This window comes from Seriola dumerili, unplaced genomic scaffold (genome assembly GCF_002260705.1).
Source record: "Seriola dumerili isolate Sdu_G_001 unplaced genomic scaffold, Sdu_1.0 BDQW01000258.1, whole genome shotgun sequence".
Lineage (NCBI taxonomy): Eukaryota > Metazoa > Chordata > Actinopteri > Carangiformes > Carangidae > Seriola > Seriola dumerili.
Window position 1 is genome coordinate 1,710,409 of NW_019174513.1, and position 14,723 is coordinate 1,725,131.

At 41.9% G+C, this 14,723-nt stretch overlaps 1 protein-coding gene across 1 annotated transcript in view; it reads left to right on the plus strand.

Annotated features, from left to right (window-relative positions):
- LOC111230113 (ephrin type-B receptor 5-like) overlaps positions 1 to 14,723 on the plus strand; it is a 41,101-nt gene that overhangs the window by 985 nt on the left and 25,393 nt on the right. Inside the window, exon 2 of the mRNA XM_022756696.1 lies at positions 13,784 to 13,848. Within this exon, the coding sequence (XP_022612417.1) occupies positions 13,784 to 13,848 (65 nt within the window). The remainder of the gene's footprint in view (positions 1 to 13,783; positions 13,849 to 14,723) is intronic.

A 14,723-nucleotide genomic window follows, 5' to 3' on the forward strand; every position in this document is an offset into this window, starting at 1 on the left:
TTTCTCTAAGTTTTTATTGTATGTTTTTAATGTGCCTTTTTTCAATTAAATTGATGTTTTTAATTGATTACCCACTTACAAATGCTAAAATAATTGACAGAAAAATCCCTGTAATCCTGCTTTAAACATGGGGCCAAACTTAACAGAATTATCATTTACTTAATATGTGTTGACATTGCCCGGCGCCAGCTCCGTTGCATTATCGATCCATATAAGAGGATAAACATATGTTCAGTGCTAAGTCCCAGGTCTTCAGCTACCCCCCGTCGTATTAAAAGGTTGCAGGATTTAAGGGGGCGTTATGTATTGAGGTCAAGCCCGAAAAGCCGGTTTTGGAGAGCAGTAGTTTGACCCAAAAAAAAGACTTGACCTTGCTGTCCTGTCTGCCTGCCTGGTGTGCCTCGCTGCCAGGGGGAAGGATCCATGTTTTCTTGAGTAGACAGAATAAACTGGAGGTGCCGCAGCAGTCCCTCTCCTCTCTTGGGTGCATAAAAAGCACTGACTATAGATTTTAAATAATATATTTAAGCACGTCTAAGCAGAATATGTAGATGCCGTCATTCTGAGAGCGGAGATGTTTGTGTTAATGTATGCGTTTGAAGTCTTGGAGTGTTTGCGCTGATAAAGAATAAACTCAAGGACAGTTCTGTTAAATCGAGTGGTGTCTTCCTCCACATGTATTGTTTTATGAGGTGTAGTTTAGCACTGCCAAGTCTTAACAAAGTCTCAGTAATGAATTTCACTGAGTGGTACAACCAGGATGAAACAGAAAAAAGATTGCTGTTAGTGCAAGTCATTTACGTGGTGCATCACAACCAGTCGGATACAAAAAACTCAGGTGGCTATTTGTGTTGTTCTATATGCTTCTAACTGTTAGAGCAGAGAAAATGCATGATATCCATCACTTACTTGAAACTCTTCTGTCATCAACACGTAACTACAAAGCTACTGCATCACAGCTCATGAAAATAAAATATCTCATAATCTTCTTAACAGTGTTTACGTCAAATCAAAAGCGCCTCATCAGTGTTAAACAGTCGTTTGAGGGACGTTTTTGAACACATTCAAGTTCTCCTGATAATTAAATGATAAAAATCTCAATCCAATATACAAGACACTAGGCCATGAGTTGACGCCGGTTGATACGGAATAAACAACTCTAAAATTGATGTATTGTATTTTCTATTTCAGTGGGTACTTTTCTGCAACAAAGAAAATGTCTTATCATATGTTTTTGTGTCCAATTGTGTCTAGAAATCATGTGTCTATATCGTATAGAATCTCCAGTTACTGCATCATGATCAAGCCTATCACAGCCCACAGTACACATACTTATATATGCGTCGGCATCAATGTTTTGTACAGCTGCATCTTTCTTCATGAGGAAGCACTCTGGAGCTTCGCATGTGTTTCGTTTGCACTTTGGCAGTCTGACTACTTCCTAATGACTGTTTTGTCTGTGTGCTACATGTTGTGGATACCCTGCTACATGAAATACACTTGTGTTATGTGTTAGGAGATCTGTGGTTTTTAGTGTTGTTAGTTATTTGTTTTTCCACAAAATCCTATTCTACTTCCACTGATTTTTCCTTTCCCTCTGGAAAATACTGTTACTGCCAGTGAATGCCACGATGTTGCTTTGCAGTTCTCCACAGCTAGTGCCACATTCTTTAATATGCTATTATTTTGCCTCTTTTGTTATCTGTTTTTGCACCGAGAAAACAGAAATGAGAAGTGACGGAAGGTTTCAGTGTGTGTGGGATGCAGATAAGAGTTGACCTTTACTGTTTGTTTTATTATAAAGTCCTCTTTCTTCTCCGCCTGTAATAACATGAGTGACACTTGCTTTGAAGAACTAAAAAGGAAGTAGAGTTGTCCATCTCGAAATGTGTGAATGGGAAAATGTGTGTGTTGAATTATGAGCATAAGCAGTTTTTCTTTTCTTTCTATAATGCCATAAGTCAAAGCAAGTTTGTTGTGCATAGAATGTTTAATGTAACTGCACAGTCTTTGTGCTGAGTGAAAGTGTGTGGAGAGGTTTGTCCGGTAGCCATTTCTACATTGTGGCAAACTCCATTTCCTCGTCTGCACCACAGCAAAGCCTCGGTTAGGCTGCTCAGTCACACACTGTAGAGCTAAGCAACTCTCTGAAACACTTGAAAATTAAAACCATGACTTAAAAACCAGAGCTTTAGTTTTTTTTTTTTTTCCTGTGGCTGCCGCTGCTCTGCTGCTGAACAGTTGCATTTATAAATGATATATTCATAGTCGTGGTGAGTTATGAGGTCAGATTTCCTCTTGAGTCACACAGCTTCAAAAGCCAAACAGAAACACATGTAGAGATGCCAAGAGAATATATTTAACCTCAAAGGGATCCCCTTTTGAAACTTTACTGTTTCACATTGCATTTTTTCTAAAGAAAACATTAATCTAAAATTACACACCTTTGCTGTAGTTGCTCTCACATTCAAGTGAAATCAAATATTAACAGCAAGTCCAGAGGGTGACGTGCGATTGTGGGATTTTTTTAGAACATAAGCTAAAAAAAAGAGGAGCCAGCCAACTAATGATTGTTTTCATTATCACTTAATTTTTCTGATTATTTTTCAATTAAATGGACTTACGATTGGTCTAGACAAGTCAGCAAACAGCAAAACATGCCATCACAAGTTCCCAGAACGACGATACATGACATTCTTAAATTCTCCTTTTGCTTTGCTCAACAGCAGTCCACATCCAAAGTTATTCAGACTAAGAGGACCAGGAAATATTCTCATTTGAGAAGCTGAATCAGTTGGCTTTTTTTTTTATCATTATCCAAATAACACAGTTTAATTTTCTGATGAGTGACTATGAATTGAATTGTCAATTAATTGTTTCAGCTCCAAAAAAAAAGAACACACATTTCAATCATGGTAGGCACAGGGAACAAGTTTCTTCAGAACAAAAAACAAAAAATGATGGATTTGAGAAGTTTATTTAAATACCTGCTTAATGGAGTTGAGGAGCATCTCCAATTTCCCACTCCACTTTACCTTCTGTACATCAGCCCCTCGGAGCAGAGAGCCGAGGGTAAAGGCCCCGGGCTGCTGGGAATGGGGCCATCTAACTGTGTCAAGCCAATAGGCAACATCTCCCTGAAGAGTCTACTGGAGTCTTATGTCATTGCAGTGAACTGGGGCATGAAAGTCCCATCAACAAGCTGCAGTGCTGCAGACTTGACCAGCGAGTGGCTGTGCACGGACCAGAGGGGCTGTTCAGCTCTGCGTGTGTCTGCGTGTTTGTGGGCTGTGTGTGTGTGTGTGTGTGTGTGTGTGTTTGTGCGTGTCAGATTACTTGTCTGGATGAGCAGCCCTGTGAGGCGAGGAGTTGTGAGCTGTGTCTGAGAGAAAAGCAGGGAGGGGGGTGGGTGGTGTTGTCATATGAGGGATAGGATTGCATCCAGAAATGTGTCCAAATTTATATTCATTTTCCATTAAAAAAAAAAGTAGAAGTGAGCAAGAAACAAGAAAAAATAGAGGGAGGAAAAAAATTGGGTACACTTTCACATGCCACAGCTTGAAAAATGCAAGTTAGCACAGTGTTCAGACGTGTGAGGATGCCACAGTTTGAGGCTCAGTCTGCCAGGCGGCCTTGTAGAAATTTGTGCGCAGCATTAGAGGAGAGCTGGAACGAACGCCGTTCCAGACATGTCTAGACATTAGTTTTAGAGACCAGACCAAACTTGTTTATTAATTTTTCCACCTCCGTCTTCTCTTGTCACTCTCTCTTGTTGACTCTCTCTTTGTGCCTTTGTTTCTCTCAAATCAAAAAAAAAAAAGAAGTCTCTCCCACTTTCCTCCTTTCTCTCTCTCTGATTCTTTCTCTCCTCCTGTCTTCTCTGACAACAGTGTTTTGTTTTACTTTCCTCGCTTGGCAGTGTACTTATTGTATGTGCTGCTCTGTAAATATTTTTCTCCTTCCCTCATCCATTCATCTTATCCACCCCCCCTCACCTCTCCCTCTCTCTCTCTCTCCCTCAGATAAAGGAGCAAACAGACTCCACCCCCTCTCTCACCCCCCTCTCCCTCTCTCGCTCCCTCTCACACAACACTCACTCTATCTCCCTCTTTCTCTCTTTCATGCTCTCTCCCTCCCTCTCTCTCTCTGTCAGTGTCATTCTGTAGTGGAGATGTGGAGTGTCTTTCTGTCTCTCTGTCTTTTTGCAGCCTAATTCAGCGGAGGAAGTAAGGGCTAAACTTTCACATGTATCTATTCACATTAAATCTTGATCTATTGCTGGCTGTGTGTGTGTGTGTGTGTGTGTGTGTGGTGGTGTGTTGTAGATGTGTGTGTGTGTGTGTGTGTGTGTGTGTGTGTGTGTGTGTGTGTGTGTTGTTTATGGCTATAGCTTGATGGAGAGAGTTTACACAGCTCTCTCATCATGTGCTTGTAATGAGTCCACAAGTGAAGGATGGACACTTGGTATGCCTCTGTAATAGCCTCTCTAAGAATGTGGCTCTCTGGGAATTCTGGGCACTTTGACAACGTGTGAACCAGGCACGTAAAGGCCGCAGCACCACGAAGAAAGTCAATTCATCCATGGATTCTAGGGGCTCCACCTCCAGCTTGGGACCCCCTGAATAATTACCACCTTTCCCCTTGCTCACACAGCTCTCTGCTGTGTGTTAGTTTTACGTGCTCTGTATTGTGTCTGATTGAGTGAATATGCCAGTACACGTTTGGTGTGTGTGCCACTGTGGCCAGCACATCAGATAGGACTTTGTTGGTTGTGCATGGAAGTGCCAGAGTGCGTGCCGGGGCCTATCAAGCTCCGGCAAACAAAAGAATATGGAAATAAGGCATGAGACAAATGAATAATAAGTTGCATAACCCGTTTCTGTTCGATGTCTGCGACCCCCCCCCCCCCCCCCCCCCACCCTCTCCCTCATGTCACTCATGATCTTATGGATGTGACAGCCAGAGACCCCTGCCCCCTCCAGTATCGTTATCAGCGCGCCCCTTTCTTTTCTGTGGATGCATCCTCGCTTCTCTGCTCTTAACTCTCCACGCTTTGTCTACACGAATGGAAATATTATGTCTTGAAAAGTGCATGAGCAAGTGAGCGAGTGTGTGTGTGTGTGTGTGTGTGTGTGTGGTGTGTGTGTGTGTGTGTGTGTGTGTGTGTGAGATTGACAGACTGTCTGGTCAGGCTGTTAGTTAAGTAAGAAGTGTTCTGTCAGATCAGAGTGGGCCGTCTTGCGAGAACTGATGATAATGTGATGAGTCAAACTGCCTTTATACAGTATATATGTGTGTGCGTATGTGTGTGTACATCTGTGTGTGTGTGTCTAGTTATAGGTGCATGCATGCTTTAGCTTCTGCCTATACATAGCTCCCGCTCCTACATCCTGTCCCCAACACTTGAGGGGGTTTCAACAGTCAGCACGCAATTACTTTCAAAGGGGAAGAGCTGCACATTGGAGAGAGCTGCACCTGTTCTTGCTCATCTCACATTGGCTTTATTTTACTGCGAGGTGTGTGTCAGTAATGGTCTATAACAGAGGTAACTTATATGTCAGCCTCATGCCACAGATTTGAGCTGCGTCTGTAACAGATGGCCTGGACTAAGATGAGACAGAATGACAGAGAGGGAGCGAGGCTGCACAGTGTTACTGGCCTACTGACTCTGTTTGTGTAAGTGAAACAGAGCGCTCTATAATACAGTATTAACCCAATATCATGGACGTCCATATAAATCCAAATAAGTTGAAACATCTAGTTATGCAGTGAAGGGAGGATTTGGCGTCTGCCACGGCTTTGATTGCAGTAATGTGTCTGTCTGGACTTATGGGCAATGAATGTCTGTGAACTGATGTGTTTACTGTCTGTCTCTCTGTAGTTAATTGTCTGTCCTCTGCTTTTGAGAGTATATTTGCATATCCACCTTTAACAACCCCTACTCTTGTCTGTTTTCTCACCACAAACCATAAGGAAGGATCATTGTTAGTCTTTCAGTCGGGAGTATAAAAGCTAGTTTCTAGTTGCTTCTCTGCATGCAGACCAAACTCCAGAGTATGTGAGTGACGGGGAATTTGATTTATCACTCTCACATGCTGCCTATGTAAGTGTTGATGCATTCGCCCACATGCTTTGTTGATGTGAGGTGTTGATGTGAAGCTCAACGGCCGGCCTCTAAATTGTTGGATCTGCGTTGCGGATTGCGTGTTCACATCGGAGTAACACACCACACTGAAGGGAAAGGCCTGCGCAGGAGACACACCTGATGCCCCTCCAGCTCTTCCCCTCACGGATGAGTGAAGCTGCAGTGATGCTCACCGAGCTATGTATATCCAGAAATTAAGCTATTAATCTTACCCTGAAAAAAGTAATCTCGAGTGATTTTGACCGAAAGGCAACAGGCTGCTCAGACGGTATACTGACATGTTTGAAAAAACTCCAGACAGGCAGAAAGGTTTTGCAGGTGTTAGTCCACTACTGTAACTTGAAAGTACTTTTCTTTAGGATTTCCCTTTTAAATCACTTTCTACAGCCACGTTTTCCACCGCGGTGCTTGATCAAACTTCTAGTTCCGGGTGCTTTTCTGAAACGCAGCTGTACTTCTACCCTTCTACTTTTCAGAAGAACGTATTGCACTTTTTTGTACCATCTACATATATTTGACAGCTAGAGTTTAAGATTATATACTATATAATCTATAGTATATAATAGTATAATATTATTATACTATAAACAGAAGTGACAAACTAATAAAGCTTTGTGTGTCTCATTGGGGTACCTGGTCAGACCTTGTTCTAGAGAGGTCTGTGAGATTCGGCAAAGAAACATTTGACCTCGAAACTTCTCTAATGGTTTCAATGGTTGGACAGTTTAAGATCCAGTCAGGTAAGATTAGAGGTAGAATTATACAAAATATCACAATTAAATGATAAATTTGTGTATCTGAACTTCTGTCCCCTCCCATTAATCATCTCAAGACCCCTCAGACTTTTTTTTACTTAAGTAAAAGTTTGACTGCAGAACTGCTTCTACTTTGTTGTACTGATACTCTCACTTGAGTGAAGGATCTACATGATTCCTCTATCACTTGTTATCTGTACATAAAAAGAAAAACACCAGGCAGCTGCCATAAATTTTTCGCCATGTTGACATTCTCGCTTTAAGGTCACTCGTGCCATCTTTCCCGCTGTTTCTGGCTTTAACTGGGTATTAATTAGGCAGATTACCGCCCGTATCCTGGGTGTGATAAGCCGTGTCTTTTTCAGGACATGATAAATTAGAGAAAGTGTGATAAGAAAATAAATGGCATGCTTGTCACAGTGGGAGTACAGTGGGACGGATGCCACTAAAAGCTTCCTGCTCTCGATCCTCTGGCCTGCATGTGCACGGAGCTGCAGGAAGAGAGAAATCGCATGCTGGTGGGAAGTGGAGGATGCAGCATCCCCATCCACATCACTGACACTACAACACTTAACTGTGACCAGGAGTTATTTTTAGCAGCATTTTTTTCATGTAATTTTTAAAAGCAGCATAATTTTCTGTGGCTGTTGAGAGCGCTGTAACAACATTAGGCCATTTTTCCTCAAATGAATGACACATCTGTCATTTGTGATATGAGAGGTCGAAGCCCTCAGGCGGCTGCAAGCCAAGACTCTCTGCTTTGAGTCAGTCAGTGTCGTGGCAGATAGCATCACAGATAATACGCCTGTGCGGACAGGCAATGAGTGAGAGCCAAAATATAACTGAAAGATGAACATGTGGTATGGACTGCTGTGGCACTGGAATGTAGTTTGCAGTTTTGAGTTTCACATTAAAGCTGCACTTGGCAGTTTGGCATGCTGGCACTGACCAAAAGGAGGGAGAGCTAAGTTTGATTGTTGAAGGCTTCGCTATTGAGAATTTACACAATGAGATTAGAGTAAACTGATCTCTTCTCAGTTTTACATTCCTTCGTCTTAGTGACTGTTGAGGGTGGAGGTGGTGATGAAAATATGTTTGTAGCAGCCTCTGCCTTTGATTGTTAGTCTAGATTTTTCTCTATCAAGAGCTCACAGATTTTTAGGAGCAAGTTTTATATTTTATCTCTTGATTCTTCATTTCCATGGCGCACAGATTACTGCCCTCCAGTGAGCTTAAGTTGGGAGAGGGACAAACGTCTCCACTGCGGCTCCATTGACAAGTATTTTTCCACAAGATTTTTGGCTAACACAGCTTTTATTGGGTCTCATTAAATAACGTCACAATTCTTTCCCTCTTACCAAAGTCAAGCCTGTCTAGGTCTTAAAAACACAACCAAAAATATGTCTAATCCAGTTGTCAAATCAACTGTGCTATAACTTTGCTATAGGGATAAGAGGAATTCCTGAACGGGTTAAAGGAACAGTTCAACATTTTGGGATAATACATTTATTTGCTTCTTGTTCAGAGTCAGATAAGATGATCCTAGAAGGTTAAAGACAGGAAACAAAGGTAAGAATACTAATCATTAAAAAGTGAAGAGTAAAACATCAATCTGTAGTTACGTAAAGTACTAGTTAATTCCTGGAGTAGGAGTGCAACAAATTACTACATGTATGGATTAAACAAGCAAGATACAGTAAAACATATAAAGATGTGCTAGTAGGTGCATTTTGTAGGCTAGCTGTTTCCAGTTTTTATGCTAAGCTAACGTGCTGCTGGTGGTAGCTTCCTATTTCCCCAACATACATGAAAATGGTGTTGATCTTCTTATCCAAAGACGCCAGTATACTCCATCATAACTGCTTCACACACACACACACGTACAGTTATAGGGGATATTTCAGGTCCAAACATTTTTGTAACTTTCTGAAACAGACAATTCAACAGTCACATCCACTTTACACCACGATTGGCCAGCTGTGTGGAGATGATATATGGAGGACTGAAACTGCAAAAATCAAAAGGGAAATCATTAAAATTAACTGCTAAGCTAAAGAAACTAGCAGATCTGAGGAGAATGTAAACAACAGAAATGCTAGCAACCGGAAATGAAACAATACTCTTACTGTTGCATGTTAGCAGAGCAATTTAAACACTGTTAAGACACAAAGGGTTTCTGTCCATGAAGCATTGAGTTTGTATTAATGAGTAATAAGAGTGGACCAAAAAAGAGGCTTTGAAGTAAAATATAGCAATGACCAATTAAACAGATCAAACAGAGGGAATTAAAAATAAAGATGTGCTAGTTTCTTTAGCTTAGCAGCTACTGATAGCTTCTCTCCCTCCATGTCACTGTCCTGCTCTCTCTATGTTTAGTTATTCCTCTGCCTCATTTAGTGATAAGGATAGATATAATGAATGCAGTTTATTTGCCGTGATGGAGGCAAGACTCAGTGAATTGGAAGCGCGACTCAGCTTCCCTGCAGCTCCCTAGTATCCAGGGTTGGAATTTCTCTCTCTTGCTTTCTTTTTTTTCTTTGTTATGCAACATTTTCTGTCACTTTTCCTACAGACAACCAAGTACAACACTAAGTCTGTTTGAAAATGTATGCCATTATCTATATTTATCGTGTCTCTCGGCTCTTAGGGGGTCAGATTTTCTCTTGTACCAGGTATACACACTTCTTACTTCCCACAAGATATTGTACAAACTATGTCTTTTCTAGTATAACCCAACCCTAACCATCGGCAAAGTGAACAAGTACATTAACTTTTTCGAATGTTTCCATCAGGAAACAGCTTTTGTGAAATGTCCTCCTACCTGTGCCTGTTGCTGCCTGTTCTGCAACTCCTTGCTCTGTCATCTAACCTGGCTTAAGTGCTGTTTGTTGCAGCTGCACTGTCATTCAGCTTAACCACCAGAGAGTTTTTGATAACTCTCTTTGACATGTGCATGCTTATTTCTGGAATCGCGTTAATCCCCCTCCTTCCTCACTCCTCCACCCTCCTCCTCCTCCTCCTCCTGCTCCCGCTCTGTCTTGGCGTATCACTCTCTTGCTGTGGTTGTTTGTAATGATGGTTTGGTGTAGGCCTTGTCCTTGACTGACTGTCTGTGGGTGGGAGCATCTGGAGCGTATAAAGGATGGGTGGAGATGGGTGGATGAGTGGACAAAAGACAAAACACGACCTGACCGCTGCCCAGAACGCTTGCAGGCACTGTGGGAATTTTTTGTGAAAGTGTGTATGTGCATGTGTGTGTTTGTGTATCGTGGTTGTTACCTGTGAGCTCAGTGGCTCTGTGTACCCATTGCAGACACATTTACATTGGTGTTAAGGAATATCACACACACTCACACACTCACACCCCTTTAGCCTACATTAATGTTAACACCTAAATTCTGATGAGTGTCAGGTGGGCAGGGGAGGGGGTTCTGGTAAGTGTGCATGAAAGTAGCATACATCTGCCGTCAAAGAGGCGTGACATGAACGACAGCACTACACTTAGCGCTCAAGAGTGTCGGTGCATGCATGGCCACACAGAGAGGGAAAGTGTTGGGTGGAAAGAGAAATGGATGGAGAGAGCGGAGAGAGGGTCACTCAGCTGAAGTGAACACTCCAGTGGCAGAGGGGACAGCCATGAACTAATGCATGTCACCCCTGCACAACAGAAAAGAGTATTTACACCCACACCACACACAGAACGAGAGGGGAGAGGAGTGAAAGAAGCACATTCGTATGCACAAACGCAATCCTATCATCCTCCTCTCATTCCTGTTTCATAATCCTGCCTTTATTATTCTATTGTCTCCTCTTTTCCTATCAAAGCTCTTCCCAAACAAACAGCGGACCTGGCATCAATAATGGAGCAGAGACTCTCTCCTTATTTAACGTACAGAGATGCCTACCCTGCTGTCACTTTTTAGATGAATAATACACACATGCAGAGAGGGGGCAGATGAGAGGGACAAGGGACAAGATGGAGGTAGAAAAAAGAGGGAAAGTTATCAAGTAAAGTGAGTAAAAGACCGGAGTGGAGCGGGAAGACGTGAGAGACTGCCGTGCATTAAAGCAGCACTCAGGTCCAGATTGCAGACTCAGCACTTCTGCAAACTGTCAGGGACAAACTTTGAGTGTCTCGGCCCTCGGAGGGACCAATAACGGAGACGCCGTAGTGCTCTGTGTACATGAAGGGGTTGTCTGAGAGTTAAATAAAGGGGCTTTTACTGCCAAGTGGACTTGCCAGCCAATGTCCTTCTCTTTTGTTCAACGTTGTCTCTCACACACACACACACACACACCAGATCCAGTCATGATGCCTCAGCTCGAGCTAATCCTTGAAAGGTGTGTGTAACACGGCACTCAACGCTTATCTTGAGATGTCGTGGTGAATTATTCAACATGCTAATGTCACGCAATGAGACATGCATGGAGCTCTTTGAACACCCCTCCATGTAATCCTCATGTACAGGTTTGTCCCGGAAAGATGGGAGGCGACGCAAGGACCTGTGGTCCCTAAGGCCCCTCGACAAGAAGCTAAATAGTAGAGGCATAAATATTAATGTCACAATAGTTTGCTATATATTATTTATGCATGACTCTGCCCTGCAGCAGAGGGTTAATTGAATTTGGAATGACACATTTGCAGCATTTGTGTGTGTGGTTCTTATTTGATACAAATAGGATGGCGCTTAATGAGGTCACAATATATGATGTGTGATGCGTTTCATGCAGCACAGGTTCATACATAATGATCATTTGTTGTTTTGAAGTGAAACGAAGGATGCGTCTTGGGAAACTAATCAATGGGCAGTTTCTTTGTCATGACGCACATCTTAAATGTTGTGATGTGCAAGAGCACGGTACAATGTGTGTCCTGCTTCAGGAGCATCACTAAACAAAGCAGGAAAGGTGTGTTACTAATGGAAATTGTCATTCCTCTGAAAGGCTTTAGAGTTGCTGGCTTGGTGGATTTAGTCTTCTCCGTGTAGCTGATTTTATCCTGATCGGCTCTGCCAAGCTGTCCAGACATGTGTTGCACTAAAAACTATTTATTCTGATGCCTGTGGCTGCATATAATCCTCAGCTGTCACAGTCCATTTGTATTCTTTTCTTGATACAATTCATATCACTCTGAATCCTGGAGGACGTCCATGGAAAATGTGTGAATTTAGTGAGATTGACATAAAGACAGGCTAGTTGGTGAAAACAGATAGACTGGAGGGGAAGGGGGGCTTGTAAAAAGAGAAAAAAAAAAGAGGAGGGAAGAGAAGGATTGGAGGACAGATTTGCGGGGTCTCCATATTTGAGCATAATCCTAAAAAGAAAAAAATCTGTTTACAGCAGAGTCAGAGAACAGAAAGGTGGGGGTGATTTATGCCATAAACCACAAATGATACCATTTTCTTCTTATTTGTTTGATTTCTTTAAGAAGAGGGATTCAGTGTGTGTGCGCACAAGCTTTTACACCTGAGGAATAAAAACTGAGAGATCTCAGTGAGTCAGTGTTTTGGTGAGACTAGGGTACCTTTTGAAATCCCATCCTGTGACTGATGATTATGTAGATAAAAATGTTCAGTCGCTCTTTGTCTGGTTGTCAGAGAGAGGAAAAGAGAGCCTCCTTTTCTCTGGTGAACGATTGTGTGACATGAAATGGAAACGAAAAGTATAAAAATTGTATGACAACAATGAGGAGAATTATTTATCCGTAAACAGAGGCGGATGGCTCCTGCCTCCCCACAATACTTTATGTGTCTATGGGCCTTTGGGTGATTAGTGTCGTGCATGACAAAATCAGGCACTGTGTTTTTCTCCATTAACTCCATCTGTGCGAGTATCCAAACCTGAAGTCTGATGTTTGTGCCACCTCTGTGTGCACAACAAACTCTGGCCTGCGTTCAATCAGTGGCTGCTCAACAGAACCGAGTGCAGACTGTGCCAGACTGAAGGAACGGCAGCCACCACGGTTTTGGAATACTAATGGAAAATTCAAGGGCTTCAGTTTTGTGTTGGAAGCTGCCATGTGTCAGCACGCAGCACTCAGCATTGAAGTCACTTTGTGTGTGTGTGTGTGTGTGTGTGTGATTTCTTTCCCAGCTTGCTTTTTAAAGCACTTAAACATAAAAGCAAATTATGGGAAAATACACTCCAACATAAAAGTCATACGCTCTTCTCACGCTTTTCATTACAGATCAGTGAAATCGAGCAAGTGCCTTTTAAAACCTGAAATAAGAGAGAAACTCACATTGAACATATCATCATCATCCCCCGCAAAACGATGAAGGTTTCCTTTGAGCGAGACTACAAGAAGCATCAGCTTGCTAAGTTTCAACAAAATGTGACATTAACTGTTATGGCCTTTTAAAGTTGGAAACTTTGACCTTTAATCACAGTGCCCCATCAGGTCAATCAGTTTCATTTTTTAAACAGCAGAACATTGTGCCGAAATGCATCATCACTCAGAATACGTTATTAGGTTTGACAGATGCGCACAGCTGGAGCCCTCCATGATTTTATCGCATGGGAGGAAAAATCAAAGAGAACTGTGGACAAATCCTGGACCTGTTCCACCAACAGTAAAGCAGCTTCCAACTACTTGTGGTATTTAACAAAAGCATAAAAGACTGTTGGATTGCTTGTAAAAGCCCCCCCCCAAAATATATTGCCGTCTTTGTTAAGGCATCTCAGAATCACACATTCTGCGGCTTCCAGTCGATGAGAGGATATCTGATGGTTACAGATTCTGGTTCACACTCTTTTCTCTTTTTTTAGCACTTTGAGTTTTAACTCTAAAGCAGCAATCAATAGCTTTCATTTGGATTCTGCACATCCTGTTTTCGTCTCTTTTCTTATACCTCGTCTTTGTCTCTGCTTCCTCTCTCCTCAGTGATGCTGCTGGACACAACAGAGTCTACCTCAGAGCTGGGCTGGACCACCTATCCAGACACAGGGGTAAGCAGAGAGCGGGCTGTCAATGTGCTTTCCAGCTGTTGGGATGTTGGATGGAATCCAATGTGTTCAACACATGTTACACATGGTGATGTGTTAAGTGTTAGGTTGTAATCACATTGTTGGGCTTGGTACTAATTCTAATGACAGATTAATCATAATAATATGTTACACATTTTCAACTGATGGTAAAGTTTAGGCATAAGTTACAAATGACTAACTAATGATTATTTTCATTATTGATTTATCCGCTGATTATTGTCATGTTTAACTGATTAATTGTTTGGTCTATAAAACGTCAGAGAATAGTGAAAAAGGTTCAGATTTCCCCAAGGTGATCTAATCATATTGCAGTTTATTGTCTGTCCAACAGTCCAGAACCAAAACATATATTATCTTTACTGTAAGACGAGAAAAAAGCAGCAAAGTATCTCATTCAAAAAACATGGCTTAAATGATTTATCGACGGTCAAAATAAGCTTGGTGACATTTTGGTATAAGATTAGAACTGATTATGCTCATGTATTAGGTTACTCATGGTGAAAGGCCCTGTGTGTAATTATTATGACAGTATAATAACACACCTTGCACAAGGGTAAAAAAAATCTTCTAGAGGAAGAATAATTATTTCTGTGTTTCTCAGCTTATCATAATATATATAATATACATATATTGGATCTTTAATATATCAGGTTGTCAAAAACACACACACACACACATTTGACTGTACATCTGTAGATATGTTTACCAGCCAATTGGCGCACACATTTCCCAGCTCTTGCGGTCTGTTTAAAGCAGAGCCAGTACGATTTCTGCCATGTTTTCCTCACCATGTTTGTACTTTCACACATCAAAATCAAGCAAGGGTGCTGTGCTAT